This window comes from Xiphias gladius, chromosome 1 (assembly GCF_016859285.1).
Source record: "Xiphias gladius isolate SHS-SW01 ecotype Sanya breed wild chromosome 1, ASM1685928v1, whole genome shotgun sequence".
Taxonomy (NCBI): Eukaryota; Metazoa; Chordata; class Actinopteri; order Istiophoriformes; family Xiphiidae; genus Xiphias; species Xiphias gladius.
Genome location: NC_053400.1, coordinates 7417321 through 7440755, shown reverse-complemented (window position 1 = coordinate 7440755; position 23435 = coordinate 7417321). Strand labels below are relative to the sequence as shown.

At 39.5% G+C, this 23435-nt stretch overlaps 1 protein-coding gene across 3 annotated transcripts in view; it reads right to left on the bottom strand.

Annotated features, from left to right (window-relative positions):
- The window catches only part of cep89 (centrosomal protein 89), a 60773-nt gene that overhangs the window by 31611 nt on the left and 5727 nt on the right, over nucleotides 1-23435 (bottom strand). Inside the window, exons 6-17 of one of the 3 annotated variants that reach the window (XM_040137547.1) lie at nucleotides 20620-20724; nucleotides 19198-19443; nucleotides 18271-18413; nucleotides 16865-16915; nucleotides 16223-16306; nucleotides 15664-15767; nucleotides 13990-14105; nucleotides 13602-13782; nucleotides 12749-12916; nucleotides 10409-10550; nucleotides 4740-4829; nucleotides 2277-2383 (exon numbers count right to left, since the gene is read on the bottom strand). In XM_040137547.1, the coding sequence (XP_039993481.1) occupies nucleotides 2345-2383; nucleotides 4740-4829; nucleotides 10409-10550; nucleotides 12749-12916; nucleotides 13602-13782; nucleotides 13990-14105; nucleotides 15664-15767; nucleotides 16223-16306; nucleotides 16865-16915; nucleotides 18271-18413; nucleotides 19198-19443; nucleotides 20620-20724 (1469 nt within the window). In that variant the 3' untranslated portion in view covers nucleotides 2277-2344. Of the gene's footprint in view, nucleotides 1-2276; nucleotides 2384-4505; nucleotides 4532-4739; nucleotides 4830-10408; nucleotides 10551-12748; nucleotides 12917-13601; nucleotides 13783-13989; nucleotides 14106-15663; nucleotides 15768-16222; nucleotides 16307-16864; nucleotides 16916-18270; nucleotides 18414-19197; nucleotides 19444-20619; nucleotides 20725-23435 lie in introns of those variants that run through there. The other 2 variants (XM_040138342.1, XM_040136695.1) reach the window with 2 other exon arrangements.

The following is a 23435-nucleotide window of genomic DNA, read 5'->3' as shown; positions in this document are numbered from 1 at the left end:
TTGGCCATGAGTTGAAGGCAAAGGCGCTTCTTAAATACTGATTGACAATGAAAGCTTATTTTCTTTTTGAATTTGCAAATATTTTCAAATTAAACGATTTTTTTTTATATTAATGAGTGTTCTTCAAACCTATAAGCCAGCATTTTTGGTCTCTCTGTTAAGGCTACAGGTAACCCAGAATTGAATAACTCTTCAAAATATTGTAAATCAACTCCACTTATAAAGCACTTTTCTAGTCTTATCAACCCCTCAAAGTGCTTTACACTACATGCCACATTCACCCATTGACACACACATTCATAAAGTGCTTTTTTTTCTATACATACAGCGCTTTCTACACACACGCTCACTCACACACACTGATGCTACATCGTGGGCAATGTGGGGTTTAGTATCTTGCCCAAGGACACTTTGACATGGAGGACCTGCAGATATTCATGCAATATCTTCATATTTTATGAAGAAAAAGCATTGTCGATGACATATATGGGTTGAAAGGTATCAGTCTGTTGAACCTGTTGATATAAGTCTGTTGCAACATCTTTATATCCTGGCTATGACAATCTGTGTAAACAGACAACATCTCTCTGCCTCAAATACACACATACCATTCAGGTTGTTGTGTTGAATCTAGGTATTTGGTACATGCAGCGCATAAGTCAAACTCATATCTCAGGTTTTATGATACTCTTTTAATGTTTAGCAACAAACTTCCGTTTCTTGTTTGGTTGAACGTAGCATGGCTGCTTGGTTGTATTTTTTTGTTATAGGTTGTAAAAAGCTCATTTGGCTGAAAGGTACAGTTTATGGCTATGGGAGTTCTCTGTTAAGATTCACTCTGTATGACATGGTGCACATACTGCCACACCCCCGCCATCTCGATCTGTTATTATGTGGCACCTCAAGGTTCTATAAATTATTTATGTGGCATCTTGATTTTCTTTTGCATGTCAGAGAAATGCTCCCCTATGTGTATCAGCCTGGCATAAGGAAGACTGAGTATAAACTATGGTGTTGTTTTATCAATTATTAGAATTTTAAAATGTAATTTCAAAGCTTTCATTGAAGTCTCCTGTAGCTTTAAGCTTCTCTCGTGGGTTCCAAAAAGTAGTTTGCCTTATAGCTCTGTGACCAAATTATGAATTTTTTAAAGTTTGCCTTCTAAGACATCTTGAATTGCTGCATTCATACCCAGCAGTGAGTTTAATTTCCAGCAGCACTTAAAAGAAAGGTTTAGACTGTAAATTGCAGTGTTTCCCACAGAATTAGATTCTATTTGTGGCGGTAGCTGACAGCTCTATTGCCAAGTACTTTAGGACAAATAAATAACTGAACAATATATACAACTCCATTGCTTCACATTGTGTCAAACAAATAACAACCCTCTTCGACTCAAGTTGGGTCTGTGTCACAAAGTACTTGGAAATTAAAATATTTGCTTATATATGGTATTATTTAATAATTAATTAATTTAAGAATCCCTCCCAGTCAGCTGCTGTACAACTCTGATAACTGAGGGCCCTGGACTGATTACTTTATAAACTTCAGGTACTGATATTTTTTCATAAAAATGGAAGTGTAGCATTTTGGAAAAAAAATTGTTTGTGATAAACCCTTCCTGTGTAAGTGCAGTTATTTTCTGATGTTGAAGTTATTTTCTTTTTTCCTCTCCTTTGTCAACTTACTTCTATCACTGTTTCTCTACCTGTCTCTCTAACCACTTCTATGTTTTCTTGTGTTTCTGCCTATGACACACTGACTACAGCTCTCAGCTTTGTGCCACACTTCTGATTAAAGATGCTACTTGACAAAGAAATAAATGAAGAATTATCTTCTATACGTTGCTTATATGCTTATTTTTATGGCTGCTGCCTGCTGATTAAGTCCACTTTTTTAACTTCAACAAGTAACACAGTCATTTTAACAAAAGCTTGATGAGATTGAGATCTGGCTGCACAAGATTACTGTCAGGTGTCAAAAAATAGTGATAGCTCCAAAGAGAGAGACAACAAAAGAACAATTTCTTTCACAGTTAGTGGTGATAACTCATTCCTAACTTGACAAACATCAAAGTACTGTGATGGTCAATGTTACAAAGTAATAAAGCCATTAAGTGCCAAGACTGATTTATACAGTGTAACCAGCTGGAGACAGACAAAATAAGAAGAGACAGAAAAAAGAAACCGTAGAAATTAGAGCTGACAGACAAAGGTAGCAGATCCGACAGTAAAAAAGGTTTATTTTCTGCCTGACTGACAGAGCTGTTAGATAGAGTGCTTGTCATTGGAGCGTTTGTCCGGCTTGTTGTACTGTCCGACATCCAGGACCCTGCCTTTCATCTTTCTCAGCTGCATGGCAGGTTACATAAAAAAACTGTCCTCTCCTATATCCAAAAAGAGAATTACCGTATTGGTCCAAACATGAGAGGACTCTGAAAGTAGTAGCCTGTCCTGGTTACTCACATAATTGACAGTGTCATCAGTGATGTTTGTGGAAAATTTTTAATGAAAAAAAAAAAAAAAAAAAAAAAAAAAAAAAAAACCTGTAAGTCATTTAATACTGACATCAAGCAGCATACGTCATGCAAACTTGTGGCCTGGCTATATTTATACATGCATTCACTAAAATATTCAACATTTTCAGGTGTTTCAAAAAGATGGGGGCATGAATTTTAATTACACATGAATAATGTAGTCACAATCTGTACTCTCTTTATAGCACACACTTAACACACAATCCCGGTCTTTTCCATTCATAAGGTGGCAACATGCATTATAATCACCATAGGTTAATTCTATAACCACCTAATGAAATGTAGAGTGCTGACAAGAATAATAACATTCATGCAGACCTGTGCAGAATCAAAATCTTGAGCAAAAACAGCTTTTCATTTGCAACAAGTGAAATACTGGATTCAATCATTACATCATATTGTTCATACAGTGAATTATATGTGACGGCAATACTGACTGGGCCAGATCCCATTTTAAATAAAAGGACAATGTATGATGGTAAATAAAGGCAAAAGAAGAATAAGAGTGAAAGGATGACAAGATGTAAAAAATTTTTAAAAAGTGTTTTTCTATGTTTTATATGACTACGACCTCTATGTCTTTAGGTTTCGTACTGTTGGTTGGACAAAATGAAAATTGTGATGATGATACATAGAGCTCTTATATCTTGTGATGAGCATTTTTCAATTTTTTATCACTTTATACAAAGGTATTATAAAAAAATTATAGATAGATTAATCAGCAACGAAAATAATCTTTAGGTGCAGGCCTGTTTTTGTATTTAGTGAAGGCATATTGTTAACTGATGATGCATGACTCATTTATTGTTTTGAAGTAGATCTCTCACAGTCAACGGTTTAAAACCTACGTATTTTGAAAACAATCTCTGGGCCATACAGCTCCAGTACATCCTCTACAACACTTGAAAGAGAAGTATAATTCCACCTTTAAGTGTTATTTTAGTTCATCTCTAGTTTTTTTTTTTTTTGGGGGGGGGGTGTACTAATGAAGTATAAAGGGAGGAAGGGAATAATGTCTGTCTACACATCTATAGCTCTCCTCTTTCAATGGTCTGACCACCACCAGTATTCACACATAAAAACACACACCTATTTCTCTCTGGGCTGTTGCTATAGAGACTAATAAAATTGTCAGAACCACTGAGCTGTTTTTCCTCTGCTGTGGCTTGAGTGACAAGAGCTGTTGACAGCTGGAACACACAGAGAGCACTGGCCCTAGAGCAAGGCATTAATACTACCAGACTAATGCCATGTTCATGTTTGGCATAAAAAACAAACAAACAAATAGAGCCTGTACCAACTGGTGTTGCAGGACAACAGTAAACCATAGTGGTAAGATTCAAACCAAGATGGCACTATAGGTTTCCTGCTTGACTATTTTTCAAATATTTTCTGTATGCAGGTTTAGGTTTTATAAGTACATGTCACATATTGTCCAGAAATTAATAGTATATGGGCACTTTTCCAGCTGGCAAAATAGTGGTCACTGAATGGCAGTTATAGCACCAGCACCAGTTAGCAGCAGGAATAGCATATAGCAAAAGAAAGTAATAAGCAGCAGAAATGAAGCAAATGCAAACAAATAATGTGTTACTGCGGTTAAGGCCCTGTGCATTACCACAGATTACAGTAAGCTCTATAACTAATAGGAGTAGCAGTGTCACAGGGATACACTGAGATCAGTGGATCAACGTCAAAGAGACCAGTACACACAGTGGCACTGCTATCATTGCTGGTAATTATCTTTACATTGGTGTTTACCCAGTAAACTCAGTTTGGACGATGGCAATCTGAGAGGCACAATTGTTCATCAATTTATACCTTCTGAGTAGTGAAGCCCGCTAACAGATGGTTTATCAAGTACAGTGGAGTGGGCTGATCAATAGGAAATAGAGTGAATGGTCACCCTGAGCAGAATGAAGTTTAGGTGAAATGCTTAGCTTTGGTCTGGTTGGTTGAAGCACCGGCTGACCCAAAGTTGTAGCCTCACAAGCTGCCCTGGCATCAGGGGTTAAGATTGAATCAATAGGTTGCATGCCATTTAACAGGGTAGTTTTAGAGAGCTATAAAGAACTTCTCAAATTTTCCGATTCAACAGATCTGGTTAATTCCCTAATCCTCTACGCAGGAAAACCAAATCCACTGTAAAAGTCAGTGAGAAGGGGTTGATTGTAGTGAGGAAGTGATGTTTAATGACGGAACTTACTTTGACTTCTTCCTGTAGTTTTCCATATCGAACTGTGCCATGCAGAATCCTGCTGATGAATCCCTGCTTTTCCTGCTGAAGAACTGAAGCCTGGAGAGGTAGAGAGGGAAGATGGGGGGTTACTGATCTAAGAGCGGAACACAGAGGGGGATGGAATGCAAAATTGGATGAAGGAAGTTATGGGTTATGGGAGAGATGGATAAAGGAAAAGAAGAAAAAAACTGATGAAACTGTTGCCAGTTTGCAGTAGGCCTGTGTGAGGTACAAGCACTGCCACAAACTGACTATTTTCATTTTAATATAATCAAAGGACATAAAAAGGTACATGGAAATTACAGAAGAAATTAGAAATGGTCATTACATTATTACATTGTTAATCAAAACAATGTTATAATGTCAGCATAATACACAGCTAGTGCACCACCATGTCACCAAAACAAAGTGGATGGTCCTGGTTCTGTACAGCTCCAAAATCTTGAATCGAATCAGCAGTTCACCTATCTTTTTATGCATATGATTTATGGAGAACTGTGCAACTAACAGAATATAAGCATCGTTGTGTGCATTATCTTGGATTTACTAATTGACTACTCTTTGTCTCTAAAAAGTAGTTACAAAGCTGCACAGCTTTGGTAAAAGAGGGCTGGGATGGGAAAAGAAGAGTTTAATTGTGTAAATGTTTTGGAATATATTTTCATTTGGAGAATTCATCCAATAAACTGTGTCTTTTTGAAACCGTTTCAGTTCCTACTTGCATAATTACCAGGATTGTTCAAGGTACCTTGATATTCACTGCAAAATTCAGAAAAGAGAGACTGCACACCTAACTCAAAATTTAAAGAAACATTTGTATTTTTGCTTCAAAGGTGATCATCAGCAAACTGTCTAGGATATTAACGTAAATTCTGTTATCCTGGGGGTCAGAGGATGACACTGAAGTCAACTACAATTAAATTCAACTGATCTGCCAGTCTTCTTTAAATCTGGACATACAAACAGCTCTGCTTCTCGCTTAATGTGCTCTAGCCACAATGCAGCAAATAAGCAATAATAATAGCCTTACCACCAGTAAATAAACACACACACACACACACACACACACACACACACACACACACACACAGACAGACACACAAACACACACAAAAACACACACACAAACACACACACACACACACACACACGCATCCTTGTGGACACCTTGTCCTCATCCAAACAAAATTGGTTCTTATTAGTTTTAGGCCCGCTACCTCTAATATGGTGTCAGTCTGACCTTCTACAAGCTCTTGCTTATCCACTGAACGGTTAGCTATGGCAAAGTCCCTGCATTTATTAACATTTACCAGAAAAACGTTCTCCATTCCTCTGACAGACATGCAGCCAACTGAGCCAACGATAGGCAATGTTGTGATTCAAATCAGGTATCAAGTCTCTGAGAGAACAAAAGGTGCTATTAATGGAATGCTAACAGTCTTCTGTTAATCAATACAACATTCTACAACCACAGCATGAATAATACATTTTCCATGAGCTGTGAGTCAATTTTTTATGATTTCATGCTTCTATACAAGCCTAAATCTAAAATAGTAAAAAATAAAAATAGTATTGTGTGTGATCTCCTGTGTTCTCCTCATTCTTTTCTCGCTGATTATAAGATTTGACCAAACTGAAACCTCGGTCAAGTAAAAATTATTTGTTTTCTGTTGACTGTCACCTTGTTTTAATTTTTTGCACAGCTCCTCCATTTCTCATGCCCATTCCATTGTGGGACAAGAGTGTCAGGAGCCTACACAAAAATCAAGCTAGTTTAGTAAACTAACTGACATAGGTTAATTCACCTTTCTGGAGTGAATGCAATGCCTTCTGAGAAACGTTGGGCATGGAGTTGGCATTCGGTACTGCATATTTTCAACACGTCCACTAGTCAGGGCCAGATTTACCAACATGAATACTATCATTCAATGTGCACTCCTGGTGTAAGTGTACTCAGGCAGCAACTCACCCAGCTGGTTGAGGCAGACGGCCGCCCACCATGAGCTGGGTTCTGTTCAAGGTTTCTACCTGTTAAAAGGGAGTTTTTCCTTGCCGCTATCACCAAGTGCTTGTTCATTGGGGAATGTTGGGTCTCCATAAATATAGCTATAAAGAGTACGGTCTAGACCTGCTTTATATGAAAAGTGCCCTGAGATTAACCTCTGTTATGATTTGGCGCTGTATAAATAAAATTGAATTGAATTGAATTAAACTCATTACTGCCTGCCAAGCAAATTTTGCAAACAAATGGGAGCTCAATATATAACATAGTTCAGAAAATCAGAAAATTAATAAATATATCCAAATCTTTATGCTTAATTACTTCATATTAGTAATTTCATAGTTATTAAACAAATGTTATCCAGCTACACATCTCTCTTCCACCCACTTATCCTGGATAAATGGGTGGAATAATGGAAGTCTCACCAAAGACACAAAATATACACAATCCATTACAACTGGTAAAGCAAGAAAGAGAGAGACAAAGAGAGACAGACAAAGAGAGACAGACAGAGAGAGAGAGAGAGAGAGAGAGAGAGAGAGAGAGAGAGAGGTCTCCGAATATTTAAATGTGCAAACAATTTGACCCTCAGGACTACATAGTGAAAAGTGTAACAGCTGTATGGGCAAGGTGCTCTGCAACATTCCCAGGCCAGATGAGATATACAATCTCTCCAGCGTGTTCTGGGTCTACCCCAGGGTCTCCTACTAGTTGAATGTACCCTGAAGACCTCCAATGGAAGGCGCCCAGGAGGCATCCTAAACAGATGCCCAAACCATCTCGACAGGCTGCTTTCGATGTGAAGGAGCAGTGGCTCTACTCCGAACTCCCTGTGGATATCAAAGCTCCTTACCCTATCTCTAAGGCTGAGCCCAGCCTCCCTGCAAAGGAAACAATAGCATTCTTTTGGTCATTGCCCATAGCTCATTATCATTGGTGAGGGTCGAAACATACATCCACCTTGCAGATCGAAAGCTTTGCCTTCCATCTCAGCTTTTGTCTTCTCCAGAACGGTCCGTCATAACGCCCACTTTACTGCTGATGCTGCTCCGATCTGCCTGTCAATCCCCAGTTCTATCCTACCCTCACTTGTGAACAGGACACCGAGATACTGAATGTCCCTTACTTGGGGCAGAAACTCCTTCCCAACCGAATGGGAGTAATCTACCGTTTGTCGGCAGAGAACCATGGCTTCAGACTCAGAGGTGCTGACCCTCAGTCCAGCTGCTTCACACTCAGCTGCAAACTGCCCCAGTGCATACTGAAGGTCATGTTCTGATGAAGCCAAAAGAACCACATCATCTGAAAATAGCACAATAGCAGAGACACAATTTTTAGGCTCTCAAACCGGACATTCTCTTCTCCCTGGCTGCACCTTGAAATCCTGTCCATGAAGATCTGAAACAGGATTGGTGACAACCCTGACAGAGGCCTACACCAACGAAAACGGGTTTGTGTCCGTATTCCTGCGGAGAATACAGACACAACTCTCGCTCTGGTTATATAGGGACTGAATGGTTCTTAGAAACTGCCCCAGAACCCCATATTCACGCAGCACCCCCCCACAAGATCTTCCGAGGGCACTGGTCAGACGCAGTCTCCAAATCCACAAAGCACATGTAGACTGGGCAAACTCCCGTCCAGTCTCCCATCCATAACACCTCAAGTAGCCTTGCAAGGGTAAGGAAGTGGTCCACTCCAGGGTTGTCTCCAGGGTTCGACAACCGGTCGGAGCCTTCTTTCCAGCACTTTGGCATAAGGTTTGCCCGGGAGGCTGAGCAGTGTGATACCCCAATAATTCGACCCCACTGTCCGGCCCCACTTTTTAAATATGGGAACCAAAACCCTGGTCTGCCAGTCTACAGGCACTGTCCCCGACCACCATGTAGAGGTGAGCCCCACTCTATCTAGTTGGTACCGCTCCACCTCCCAAAGAGTCTCCTCTGCCAGCTGGTCCTGAAGCTCTTGCCACAAACATCAGAACTTTAGAACAGACACCAAACAATCTGGCCCAACCAAATCATCTAAAAATAAAAAAAAAAATTATATAAAATATTGGCACGAAACCACCAAATCACAAATTTAACATTTAACAATGTACAGACTGAGCGGACACGGCCTGGCCATAGAAACACGCCGTCACAGGCAGAACAGGCTACCAATGAAAACCTCTCTCAAATCCTTATGTTTCTCACAGTATAGTAGGAAGTGAGATTCTGTCTCAACCTCTCTTTTACGTCAAACTGACACAGCCAGCCTTCATTTATTTATTTGTAATAAACTAAGTCACTCACTTAATTTAACTAACTGTGTCTGCTGTCATTAAGTTTACTGTAGACTAAATATTAACTTTTCTTATTAACTATTTATTACTATCTACATCTGCTCTTCAGATGTAGACAATTTCCACATATAACTGAACCCTGCAAAAACACCTTTTTCACATCAGTCATTTACTTGTCATAGCCGTAGGTCATAGCAGGAAAAGCACAGATGAAACAAATTTAGTTAACGATGGTTCCGTTCAATTAAGTATCCCAGTAGGCCATGTCAGTCAGCCAGCATGTAAATACCAGCACCATGAAACCAACTCAACTAATTTCTAATTACACCTGTGCTTTTCCTGCTATGAAAAGTCTATTGTAGGCACCTCAGTAAATTCAGTGGAATTCTTATTAAGTCATACTTATCATACTTACATGACATGAAGAGTGGGCCTCAGATGGCAGGGAAACTGCACCTGGGCACACGAGGTTTGAAAATCTGCCCTCAGAGTTTCTCTGTCTCTGTGGATCTGTTCCCTCTTCAGTATATGTAGAGGGCGTCAGGCATTTGCCAGATTGTCTGTGTTGCCTTGTTTCTGTAGCATTTCAGTGATTCCTGTCTGGCAGTTTGTGGTTTCGGTGCCTGCCAGCTCCCCTGTGGTTGTTTTTATAATTCGACCTGCCTGCACACTGGTTACTTGTCTAACAAATGACCAAGTACACTGCTTTTAAACCAAACCTGCTGAGTTTTAGTGTCTGGTGTCTGTCAGTTAAGTCGTACGTTGCCAACTACCTAAGCTGACACTTGAAGCAACAGCCTGATGATTAAATAAACAGTATGTTTTTAAAAAACAACTGTCTTTCTGTCCAGTGTGGCCAGTTTGAAATCAATTTTAAAAATTAGAATATTACTAAAGGTAACTATGTAGTACAGCAGGAAAATTGTTATAAAAGATTTTAAATCTTTTATTTTATTCAATGGAAAGCTCAGGTAAACTAATTCTGTTTTCGTAAGGCAGAAATGATCTGTGTGTGGTGGTGTGTGTATGTAAGTATGTGATCTCTGCTGAGTCTAATGTTACTCAAGTGAGTATGTCAATACATGACATATAGTCTAGCCAGCTAGGTTTGGACATTCTACAGAGTCAGTAGTGTTAGTACTATCATATGTAATACCTGGTCTTTCTCCAGTGTCAAAACTACAACGTATAATACTTAATTTCCCTGCAGTGATAGAAGTCTCAGGGGTATAACATGTACCTGTGTGCACGTACCTGGTCTCACTAGGCCTAGGATGTCAGTAGTGTGTGTAACGTGTGCAGCATGAATGATACAAAATTGTTCTACAGTATCAGTAGCATCAGTAGTACCATTTGCAATAGTTGGTCTCTCTCCTGGGAAACGAGGTCTGCCACAGAAATGACCGCTCCCAGGTAATGCCGAGTCTTTTCCTCCTTCAACACACAATCTTCCTTCTGCTGCTTCAATACACTCATCCTCCTCTCAGCCTTTCTGGATCATGGAGAGACAGGAGAGAATAAATTAATAGGTAAAAGAGAGTTAAAGAAGGTGATGGATTAAAAGGAGAGAAAGAAAAATAATGGGATGGCAAAGGAAAGGAGGGCAGTAAAACACAGTAGGACAAATATAGTGGAGAAGGGAGGAGATTTAGGAAAAATGTAGGACAGAAAAATCTAGTAGGGGTTAAGGGAAAGTATTGTGGTCGATAGAAGCATAGGAAAATAGGAACAGATTAGATAAACTAAGAGTTAACTGAATAATATCTTGAGACCGTGTCATCTTGATGCAGGCAGGGTAAAAAAAAAAACACTGTTGGTTAATCAAACACTTTCTGACAATCTTCACACTTGAGAATGAGAATGTCCACATGAATCACAGCACGTCTACAGGAAACAGAGGAAGGTTCCAGAGACCAGATTAGATTTTAGAACAGCTGTATTCCCCGACACAAAATAGATGATGATCTGTAGGAAAATAACATGATTGGAACTATCATATTTGTAATGCTGTTCCAAAGCCACTGTTAAGTTCAGTTTATGTCTGTACAGTGTTTTAAATCCCATCACCCTCTCACAGTAGGACTTTCATAATCATTTTTAGTTTACTTTTTAGGTGGAAAGAGGGGTTGGCACAGTGCTGCAGTGGTTAGCACTGTCGCCTCACACCAAAAACGTTCTGGGTTTGAACCCTGATTCTATCATTGTGGAGTTTGGATGTTCTTGCCGTGCTTGTGTGGTTTTCCTCTGGGTAATCTAACTTCTTCCCACAGTCTAAAAACATGCAAGTTAGGTTTACTGGCAACTCTAAATTGCCCTCAAGTTTGAATGTGACTAGTTGTTTGTCTATACATGTCGGCCCTGTGATACACTGGTGACCGGTCCAGGTTGTACCCCGCCTCTCACCAATTGTCAGCTGGGATTGGCTCCAGCCATCCCCCTGCAACCCTAAAAGGATAAGCGGTATAGCTAATTAATGGATGGATGAATGGGTGGAGTTAGTATATTAATTTAAACATGGGATAAAAATGGTTCTGAGCACGGCTATAGCTGTCACACGGCTGCCCACTATTACAAGCTAGGAAGAAGCCATACTTCTGCCTTACTTCAGGTTAAACTTGGGGTTATAATCAGTGGCTCTAAAGCTATTTGAATTGATTCAGTTGTTTGCAATTTGATTTAAGGAGGAATTAATGTTTTTTCCAGTTTAATGTGATTGGATCTTCTATGTCACACCTTGATTCAGTAATTATCAGCCAAAAGTGTATAACCATTAGAGCGCTGCTCACCCAAACAGTTTTTTTTTTTTTTTTATCCTGGCTGATCGCACCTCTGTCTAGTTGGTCAGAGCTATGCTATGTAAGGTCATTCAAACTCCATGCACTAATAAGACAAAGATAAACGTGTGAGATACCATGAATGAATAGATGCAACAAACTAACAACAGACTGAGGGAGATGTTAATTAAACACAGTTTGTTCAATCGCCAATCCCTCACAGTCCTGAGAAGAGCCCTACAGAAGCAAAAAAGTGAAAACACGTGTGGGTGGACAATTCGTGAATAGTGACTTTAAATAATTACATTCTTCAGCATTTAAAACTTTCTACTTTTGTACTTACTTTCTACTGTAATATGAAGAACCACATACCAATGTTAGGAGTACTTAGAACAGTGTCCATTTAACTATGTCATCATCACCTTTTACACAGATCGATATACTGCATAGATTTTGTGCTAAAAAATTTTGTTAAACAAAAAAAACACATTTTAAAATATACCATATATTAGCTGGACCAGTACTGACTGGCGACACCTGCACAAATATGAGTCTTCAAGGAAAAGTCATGAGAAGAAAACCTCTCTTGCGTCCTCACCACAAAATTCAGCATCAGAAGTTTGCAAAGGAACATCTAAACAAGTCTGATGCATTTTGGAAACAAGTCCTGTGCACTGATGAAGTTAAAATAAAACTTTTTGGCTGCTATAAGCAAAGGTATGTCATGCCACTGTATACTGTGATCTAATCTGCTGTGACTCAGGTGTCCAGCATTTTCAAAAATCCAGTTAGGATATAAATCCAAATATAATTTGCAACTGACCTTGTGATGACGTGAAGTGTAGGCATTTGTGTGGTGTGCACTGGAATTCATGTGTGAGATGATCTCAGACAAAGAACACTGAATATCTAGTACCTGTTGGCTTGTCTGGTGAGCTCAAGCTCAGCCTCCATTCTCTTTATATCAGAAGTCAGGTTGGCTTTGTCCAGAGCGAGTTTCCTATTCTCTTCCTGCAGACTGGACAGTCTAAGAAGCAGCTCGTCCATCTTGCTCTTGTTCCTGTTCTCCTGCTGCTCCAGCTGCCTGAGAGTCAAGAGCAGAATTTACAGCAGATTATAACAACATCGGGAACTCTTTTCAACAAGATGTATCCTGACACTATATAATGTAACAATATACAGAGATTTGTCTACATTTTTTCATAATCCTGCTTAATTGCATCCTTATACTACTTATTAAGATTGATTTGAGGAAATCTGAATTTTCTATTAAATCCTAATGGCTTTCTTTCCTTCCTCTATCAAATATGACTAAAGCAGTTACAGCTATGATTCTGCTCTACCACATCAATTTATTCGTTACATCCCAGTAACTCTCTAATCTCTAACTCGTCAGGTGCTACTCTTGTCTGTTCTTCTTGTATTGTTACTGTTTTACATGCTATAGATCAAGTGTAAAACTTAATTAATAATAAACTGAACTAAAACTTAGCTGAGGTGAACCACTGGCAAACCTATTTGATACACTAAGATGAAGAGCTCTGGCATCTGGAATTTTTGAATGAGTGAGAACTCTTCACCATTTCCTAACATACAGCAAGTGAGAATGTGTGTCACTAACATAAACCGTTTGTGTTTGTGCATTTGCTTCTTCTTGTTCTTGATTCAAAAAGAATCGTGCCTTTGCTCAGGAGAAAAACAGTTGTTAATACTGACTAATTCATATTTTAGACAGAAATATTTAATACAATAAGACATTGCAGCAGTACCCTCTGAGTTTCCCAGCAATGTTGCAGTGTTCATCCCAGGTGACAGCATCCTTCAGGCGGGCCTGCAGAACTTGTACCTCCCTCATATTTTCCTGCAACAGCCTCCTGCTCTCTTCCAGGTCCTCCTGCAAATGCTGCTTTTCTGTCTCTAACAGCATTAGTTGCTTAGACACCTTGGATACTACAGAGAGAAGGAATAATGGGGAGGAGAGTAAAAGGAAAACTGAACATAACAATCTAAATGAAAGTAGAGCAGAACAGAGAAAAAGACGCAGGGCCACAGTGAAAGAACATTTACTCACAGAAGATTTTTCCTTTTACCTGCCCAATATTTATATTTATAATATAATTTAATTTTTACATTTAGGTCTTTCACTGTACCCAGTACCTTCAGAGTGGTGTCTACTGTGATTGGCCTTGGCCTTAACATGTTGAGCCTCAAGTTGATCAATCAAAACCTGGTTCTCCTGCAAAACCAGAAAGGCCTGTTGTTGTAGTTGATGACTGCAGGGAGAAAGAGAGAGGAAAGGACATTATGTATATACTAAGTTAGGAGAACACAAAGCTGTTATGGGAATAATATGAATTCAGCAATCATAATTTATCAGAAAAGAAACATATCACCATTTTAACTGGTACTGGACACGTTATACCTTTTTTAAAGGGAATTACTTTTACTTAAAAAGCCACAGTCTAAATTTACATGGAGAGTTTAAATCAAAAAATGGATATGAATACCTTTTTACAATATATATATTTAGTGTCATGACCTCTCTTTTTGCTGCCTCTACAGGTAATCAATGTCAGCATCACTTTATGTTATACTAGCACTACATACTAATTAGACTCCATCTAGATTACCTTTTTAAAAATAATTGTATTATGTACACCATTTAAGTTATATGTATTTTTCTATGTATTAGTGCTAAATGTAGCTAAAGGATGTGTATGCTATGATTTATTCATCATCATAACCACTATAATGTGGTACTTTGCAGGGCACTCAACTGTTCATACTGTATATTTACAATTAAATGGATAATTTCTGTGATATTGTTCTCGTCTCTATTGACTAGACTCAATTCAAAGCTTTCTTCATCCTCACGACTAGTTCTCTATGCTTTAGTTCACTGGAGTACAATCAGTGATCTCTGAGTTAAAATCTGGGAAATCAGTAGCATGATACCAAGCATGCAAGTGCTCGAAACACACAGGATTTCCCATTTAACCTGACAATCTGTGGAATGAAGATCAAGCTAAAGGTGAACAGGACGCTTGACTGAGCAACTTAAATGATTATTTGGTTTGTATGCAAACCGATGTACTATAAACAGCTCTTAACACATTTGTCTTACATGTTAGGATAGCACAATAAGAGGTTTTATAAGGTATTATATTCTACTGTAAGAAAAGTATTGGATGAAATCTGTTCTGGAGTTGCCAACCTGCAATTCCTTTTGCTCTTATAATCATCAGTAAATGGGTTGATATGGTTGCCATCAAATATCTGTCTTCACTTGAGATGGTGGTGTTGCCTTAATCATGAGTACTGGGTAGTAAATACTGTAACTGTTCAGTATTCAGTGATCTGCTCAGTAAGTTGGTCTCAATAAGAGCACTTGCCATACGCACTGAATGTAAATGTATGCAAATGTATTAAATATAAATACACACGACTACTACTCAAGAACTCACATTATTCCTGATTTGATACAACTATATTAGACTGACAATTTAAATTGGGTTAAAATTTCTCAAACTGCATTTGTTTTGTGTAAAACTGGGTGCAATTATCTGACTTACCAGAGCTATTTACAATGAGTAGATACTGTAAGTTTGTAGGCAATGTTAAAAGCTACAAAATGGTTTTACTACTATTATTTTATTATATTATGCAATATAAGCTTTAGCAACAGACGCAAACACAGGCAAACAGTGGTGAAGAAGAGAATGGAGGAGGTATTTCAACTACATCAGGAGAAGGAGTGGTGACAGTCAAGCAAGTGCTGACAGTGCTGAACCACTACACACACGCACGCACACACAATATATTTCTTCTTACCAGTCCTTTTGGTTGATCCCTCTGAGCTTTCCAATTTGATCATGGAGTCTCTCATTTTCTTTGATCACCTCCTCTACATGAACATGCAACCTCTTCACATCTTCCTGTGACAAGCACACAAAGACACATAGATACCTCAGATTTTTTAAGTTTTAAAGTCTTCTACTCTACTGCATCCCTCTGCAAGGATTAGGTATCGCCCTAGCGAGATACTCTCCTTGACTGTGACTACTGATTGATACACCTGTGTTCCTGTCAGTGCTATACCCCCAATGGAACTGTTACTTCTCCACTCAATGATTGGCAACTTAATTGTCCAGTGTATGAGAGTCTTTTTTTTACTGAAGACTGTCACTGAATGCTTTTTTGATTCTTATTCTTGTCAGTTATCAACAAAAGATGGCAGTGGGAAAAACGTCAAGTTCTTTTGAAGGATCTCTAATTTAATCACCATCTAATATATTCTGTTTTTCTTCATTTTCTTTTGACAGTTGAAATATTATTATCAAGCCATGTCAGAGTGCATGCAAATGTATCCAATCACTCATACACACTTTACCTCTGTGGTTTGCAGAAGAGCATCTTTCTCGTTTATCCTGTCTTCATAGGCAAGCATTAGAGGAGATAAATACTTCATGTCAAGCTACAAAAAAGGACAAAGAGAAATGATCCAAATCATCTACAACATCAAAGCCATAAATCTAATCCCATAATGTGCTTACTAAAGGCAGGGAAATCACTTTTCAGCTCACTAGTCACAATGGTTGGTGTATCTGAACCATACCAAGTGCAAATGGGCTTTATTTTCCTTATGTAATCAGCAGGTTTCCAGTCATTGTGGACGGATAGTAAACAACATGGCATTCTGATTTGGTCATTTGGGTGATAAAGCATACTTTCCTACTTTTGAAATTTTTTGTGAACCTGGGCCTTAGCAGGTACGATTTCCCACATTAAATTAATTTCATTAGTTAGACATAGAGATGGAAAAGACGAGCCATAATAATCTGCTGGACAATTTTTTTTACTTAATAGGCACTATCTTAAATTATCATCCAGCAATATAAAAAAAATGACTTGCCTATTAAATTAGCCAGCCATGTTAAACATATTGATTAGTTAAATTTGACTATTATCCAGCTATAAGGTTAGATTACTGACCTGCCATATTAAAGTATTAATGCTATATATAGATACTGACCAGCCAAGGAGGAGGAGACCCCATTTTTGGTAATCCACTGATTTTGGAACTCTAAATGAGACACAGTAAGCAAGAGAGAGAAAAAGCTGAAATAGCTGGTCAGCATACCATCATCATCATCACCATGGTTAATAATGTATGTCAGCTTTAAATGGTGTCCTATGCACAGCCAAAGTAAATAAAGTTTAAACAGTAAAGTAAATAAAGTATAAAATACGTTGATAGAACCACAGGGTTAAAGTCTAGTATTGTATAAACAATTTAGGTCACTGAAGACAACAATGTTGTTTCTCCTGTACAGGTGTTGGAGAAATTTCACAGGGAAGCTCTTCCAACATGTTCTATAGCATTATAACAACAGAACAAATGGAGAATCAAAACATGACAATGTTTAAGTACCAATGGAAGCAGACAAATTTAACTAATTAAAACAATTCACACTAATCCTTTCTCATATTAATGCATTAATCTATTGTAAAACTACACCCTAATCTTTTTCCTTTATCTTTTCCTTTCACCAGCCACACTTCAGCTGTCAGTAATGAGGACTAGCAGAGACATGCAGCTACAGAGGAAGCAAACTGGTAATGATGAGACCAGGAGACCTCCTGGTGTGAAGTCACAGCACGCAGTAGCCATGAATAAAACCACAGGCCGGGTATCTTCTGCAGTGTATCACACACAACAACCCAGAATGGACAGAGCCACAGATAGGAGCAAGAAACTTCTTTAGTAAAAAAAAATCAGGCGGAAGGACGGACAAAAAGAAAACCTTATTTCTCTCAGCAGGGTTATCGTTCATAAGAAGATTTCTATTTTAGAGGCTGGATTACAAAAAAAAAATTTTCAGTGCTAAAGCTGTGAAAATAAAGTGATGTACTGGTAATAGATTCTGTATAAATGTTCACTGAATTAGACTAAGGGGGGAGGTGATAAAATGATTACACTACAGGATAAAACGGACTATGCATTTCTCCTGTGGGTGAACAGAGAAGAGGAAGTGATTACAGTAGAACTCATACACCTGGTTTAATTTAATTCTGGCAACTTGAGCTGGAATGAGACAGGCTGATTGATAATTGGAAAGGCTCCTCTGCAGTTCGTTGACCGTAGGGGCTCTTCTACAGGTAAGCTATTTTAGGCAGGCTATTTAAGTCTTCTACCAAAATTCTCTTGATCAAGGCATAAGCCCATAACAATTCAATGCGGGCTACAGCCAGGTTTAAGGAGGTCACATTCATGAATTGTCACTTTGTAAATTTGACTTTGATTTGAGTGCATTTCCACAAAAAATGCTTGTTATATTCTGTATCAAAAACACTGAAGAAAGTCAAAAATAGGAACTCCACTTCACATATAAAATGAGGTAGTCGGAAACAGCGGTATCATCTTGTAGCTTGTCATACCTCCTGTTTGGACAATGGTCTGAAGCGGGTTTGGTAGCGGCTCAGTTCCACATTCAGACGGTGAACTGTTAATTTGAGGGCATCATTTTCATCCACGAGCTCCTGAGCATGTTGCCTTAAATTCCGTAGCTCTGCTTGGCTGCCTGGAAGCACAGAACTTCAGGTTATACATTTTTTAGACATTAAATAATGATCTTATTCAGAGTACCATGATACTTAAATAGAATGTATTAGAATATAATCATAAATCTCCAAATATTGTATTGTATTGTATTGTATTATATTGTATTATATTCAAATATATAATACATCCCAAACAAGAAGTGTCAAAGTCAAGACCTTGGAGGCCTTACAGTATGAAACACAACAGCCATACTCATTATTATAGTTTCAGGAGGAAAAAACAGAGAGAACTAGTAAAAACTTAACTAAAGAAGACTACAGTGTATGACAGGATGGCTTAGTGACACTGAACCTCAACCTGTGGGAAGAAAATAGAATTTCAACCTTGGGGTATAATGAAAAGTACATAATCACTACTTGCTCTTGCCCACTAGGAGATCAGGGTCACTAACCACTAAGCCAACCTGCTACCCATTTAGAGTGCCAATTTTCCATCTTCCTTCAAACTCTTTTTGATTTTCTTCACTTTGATGTTTCTTTTCATTGCTCCCTATCCCACTTCTTCTCATCATGTGGAGGAGGGGCTCCAGAGATCAAGGATCAGAGCCATATCTACTCGCAGCACTATCTCCAGCTCCTTCCTTTCACCCTTGCACATGCATATATATCTGCTGTGACTCACTACTTCATTCCCTCTCTGTTTTTTTCATTTCCCCTCATCCATTTTCCTCTGTTACTCCTTCCTTTACTCTGTTGATTCTCTTTCTGTCTCTCTGTATATTTCCAGCGGCTCCTCCACTCTACCTGCAGGTGACCTCAGGTCTGAGGAGGCTTGGCTGTGACTGATCTCCTGTTCCAAGCGTCGCAGTCTCTGCTCCAGTAGCTTTTGTTCATCTGCCATTCTTGCTTTCTTTGGTAGGGTCCGTACTACCTCCTTCTGTACCTCACTGTTCGCCCTGCTGGGGTCTGGAGATGGCTGGCCGGGGTGTTTAGGGTTTTTGGTTTGACTGGCCTGGCTGGGGTGGTCGGTGGTAAGGATGGGTAGCAGAGCTGAAATATGAAACGTAAACACTTTAAATCGCAGTACATGTACATATTCTGAATGGAATACTTTAAAAAATGTAAAAATAAAACAAGAATCTCTGAAGTATAAATACAATTTTTGTTATATATTAAACATAGCATAGTCCTTTGACTGTCACTTTGACAATGTCTTGGACTATATCATGCGACTAAAACTAACAACTGTATAGCATACATTATCCGTACATAAATAACTTTACCAATAAAGGGTATATCATGGAAAACTGTGGTGTGGTATTGGTTGCTTTTTGTCAAAGTAAGTCAAAAAATACAGACACAAATGCAGAACACCAACATCACAAGAACAGAGTGGAAGGAAAAGAGGAATGAGGAAAAGATGACTGATCGACATTATGCTCAATCTACTGTTAGCAGGTAGCATGGTGCTATTGTCCTTAATTTCTACCAATGCCTTTCTCCGTTGAGGTGAGAAACTTGTAGCATGAAAGCTCAGAGGAACTCAAGTATATTGGATTTCACCTTAAATGCTGCCGAAGTCCTTCTCATTTGGGGATTCAAACTTAAAAACAGCATGATATGTAGATGCTCTCAAATGGACATACTACTGCAATCAACACAAATTAGTACCTTGCTTATACTATATGTTAATGTATACCTTAGTTTGCCATAAAGATTGATATCATGAACACATGACAAAAGGCAATATACTACAGATATAGTCTACGGATCCCATCAGAAAATACTGTTCTGTCAACAGCAGTGTGAGAGGGTAGTAGTGCAACCTGTCAACAGTGGTATAAGGCAGGTGGAAACATAATCATAGGTAATGGCTGAATTATTTTTGCTTAAAAAGCAAGCCTTGTTTTTTGCTGTAAATAAAAGATGGCTTATGCCTTTCACAGACTGTGCAGATTGCACAAAGTTTTGTATACGGTTTTACTGTAAATTCTGTGACAGTATCTAAAGTGAGTATATTGGTGAGAAATAGGTCTGCAGCTGTCTATGTAGGGTAGATTACAGCATGAGGAAGGGAGTAACAAATGTAGATTGTCTCTTAAAAAGTTCAATACAGAGAGGGGGGAATACACAGATCAAGTTATTATTTATGAAGGACTCAGCAAAGTGAAAAATAGAAGTCAAAATTATAAGAAAACAGCAGGCAACTTTAAGATCTCCACCTACATTGTACATCTTTCTGACTTCCAGAGCACTTCCTGATAGGGGCTTTCTTCTTAGATAAATCACAGCTGGCCTCAGGAGACTGGACACTGGTTTCCTCAGTGAAGTCTGTGATATAAGAACATAAGAACATCATGCCATCATTAAATGAATAAAATTGCAGAAGTACTTGCTTCTGTGGGCTTAATTATATAACCCCATTTTACCATGAACAGCCTATTGTTATGTAAAAATCACCTTTCCCATAGCTTGACTGTGTCACAGGGAGCCTGTTTTTCATATGTCTTTTGATGAACATTCCTGGGGCACATCATTAGTTTTGTATCCCACAGTCATTGAGTGTTTCGTACAACAGAGAGCCCCGTCCAAGCGACCCAACCGAGGTTGATCAAGCCTTGGCCTGTGTCCAAGTGGCATTCTAATGACCCCACTGGTCAGCTCTTTTCAGCCAGAGCCATCTAGACACTTTCTCTGCCACCTCCACGTTGTCGTTGATGGCTCTTCTCCTTGCCCCCTTGATGCCCAAGGTTCTGGGGGAATGACTTTTAAACCCCAGAGAGCCCACCTCCACTGGTTTCAGCAAGGATTGGATGATATGTGATGAAATTTTCTGTGGCATCGCCAGGTCGACTGTCATCACCCAGTCTAGTGTTGTAGAAAGCAAACCAACAGAGCAGTTCTTGGGTCTTTTATTAAGCTGCTCTCCCTCCTTGACAAACATAATCATCCTGCCTGTAGCGTGACCATATCTGCTGTTGCTGATCCCCTTACTGACTGCCTCAGAGATGACCTTGAGGACCTGGTCATGTCTCTAGTGTTACCATCCTTACCCAGCGCCTTGGAGCAGCTGCATAGCATGTGTTTGAGGGTCCCTGTCTTGGAATACAAGGGGCATGCAGGTGTTGCCCCATGTAAGCAGATTGGATGGGCTGGGGAGGGACATTGTAGACACCCCGAATCAAGAATCGGATCCTCTGGGGGTTCCACTTCTATATGTCCTGCCAGGTAACATTCCACACCTTTGCCTGTTCCATCTTCATCCAGGCACCCTATTGTTGCATTGCCAATGTTCCTCTTGCTTGCTCTTCCTCTACTGAAGCGCACACCTCCTGCTAAACCAGGTTCTGCCTCTCCTTCACGCTGACATTGTCATATTGGCTCCACATTGAGCTCCAGAGTTTTCCCTTGTCCTGTGCCAAACTCGCAAGAAGGACCTTGTGCCTCATCCAGGCATCCGCCTGCTGGATCCCCTCCGCTGCCCTCCGCTTCCTCCCCCTGTCCTCACAGCATTCCAAGCACCAGACACCTTGGTGTCTCTTGATCCAGTGTCCCGCACGTCTTCTCTTGCCTGTGTCATGATGAATTCCTACCTGACAGAGCTGAAAGGGAGCCACCTGCGAAGATAGCGACTTACCTTGCGTTCAAAGCCTTCCACCACATTCATGGGCATATCATAGATGAGCAGGGGCCAGAGGATTCTTGGGAGGATCCCATGCTGGTAGACCCAGGCCTTGAATCTTCCGGGAGCCCAGACTTGTCCACAGGTCTCAACCGGCCCTCCAGGCCGGCATTGGTTGCCCTGATGGAGTCCGAGTCCTGCAGTTGAAGCCTTTCCCAAGACTCTGGTTCACTGGTTTCTCAGTAATGGATGGAGTCTGGTGATTATCCCCACTTCCAGCTGGTGCAACTCAGACGTCAGTAGGCTAGTGTAGGCCATTTAGCTGAATTTACTGTATAGTCCAGGATTAGGTCTTTCAACTTCTGGGGTACGTGGTGTTTCTCCAGTCCAATCTCGACCAGCTTGTAGGCTATCGAGTAACAGGCATTGGAAAGATCTAGCCACAGCCAGGTCCCCTCTGCCCTCTCTTGACACCCTGATGAGCTTGGTCATCACGCCTGTGTGATCAGGGCAACCAGGGACACCAGGTACGCCTCCCTTCTGTACCACCGTGTCAATGTAGTTGTTGCTCAGCAGGAAGTTGTAGAGTTTCTTGGCCACAACGCTGAAGAAAATCTTACTCGCAACACTGAGCAAGATGATCTGAAATTTGTCGATGTTCTAGGATCTCTCCTCTTTTAATATGAATAACCATTCAGCGTATTTCAATGACTGGGCTATCTTCCCTCTCCTCCAGATCACCTCCAAAGCTGATAGAGTAGCTTCGGGCAGTTCTCATAGGCCTTGTAGGGCACTCCACTTGAGCCTTTTTTTCATACATCTTCTGATGCCCATATTTGGACACATCATTAGTGTTGTATGTACTGTATGTAGCATACACACTTCAGTGATTAAGGTAGGAACATTTAAGGAACAGATAAAATGTTTTAATTTAGCACCACAAAAAGCTTGAGGCAAGCTCTGGTAATAACAACTAAAATGAGTCTTTCCATTTAGCTCTAATGATGTAAAGCTACATTATGGCTGTTATGTTGGTTGAATAAGAGCTGAATCTTCTTTCTTCGCTGAAGGCAAAGGAGTCATACTGTAGATAGTGTAGCTGAGCCTGTCAGATTCTGTCATATCTCTTTGTATGTGCAAAACTTCTAAAATCAATTTGCATGTCTTTCTTTATATCGTCTAAATAGAAAAAGTGTACATATCCATCAGATAGCTTTAATGGAGGTGTAATATCAAGATTTTATTGCTGCTAGGAGGTCCACTTATTTAGAAAAGCATTTTTTATCTGAATTTTAAGCACATTCATTTGAAAGTGCTCCAACAACAGACCAACATCATCAACAGAATTACATTTTACATGTTTACATGTTTTGCAACTTGTATACTTGCAACCTGTATACAGATTTTCAAAGTATACAGT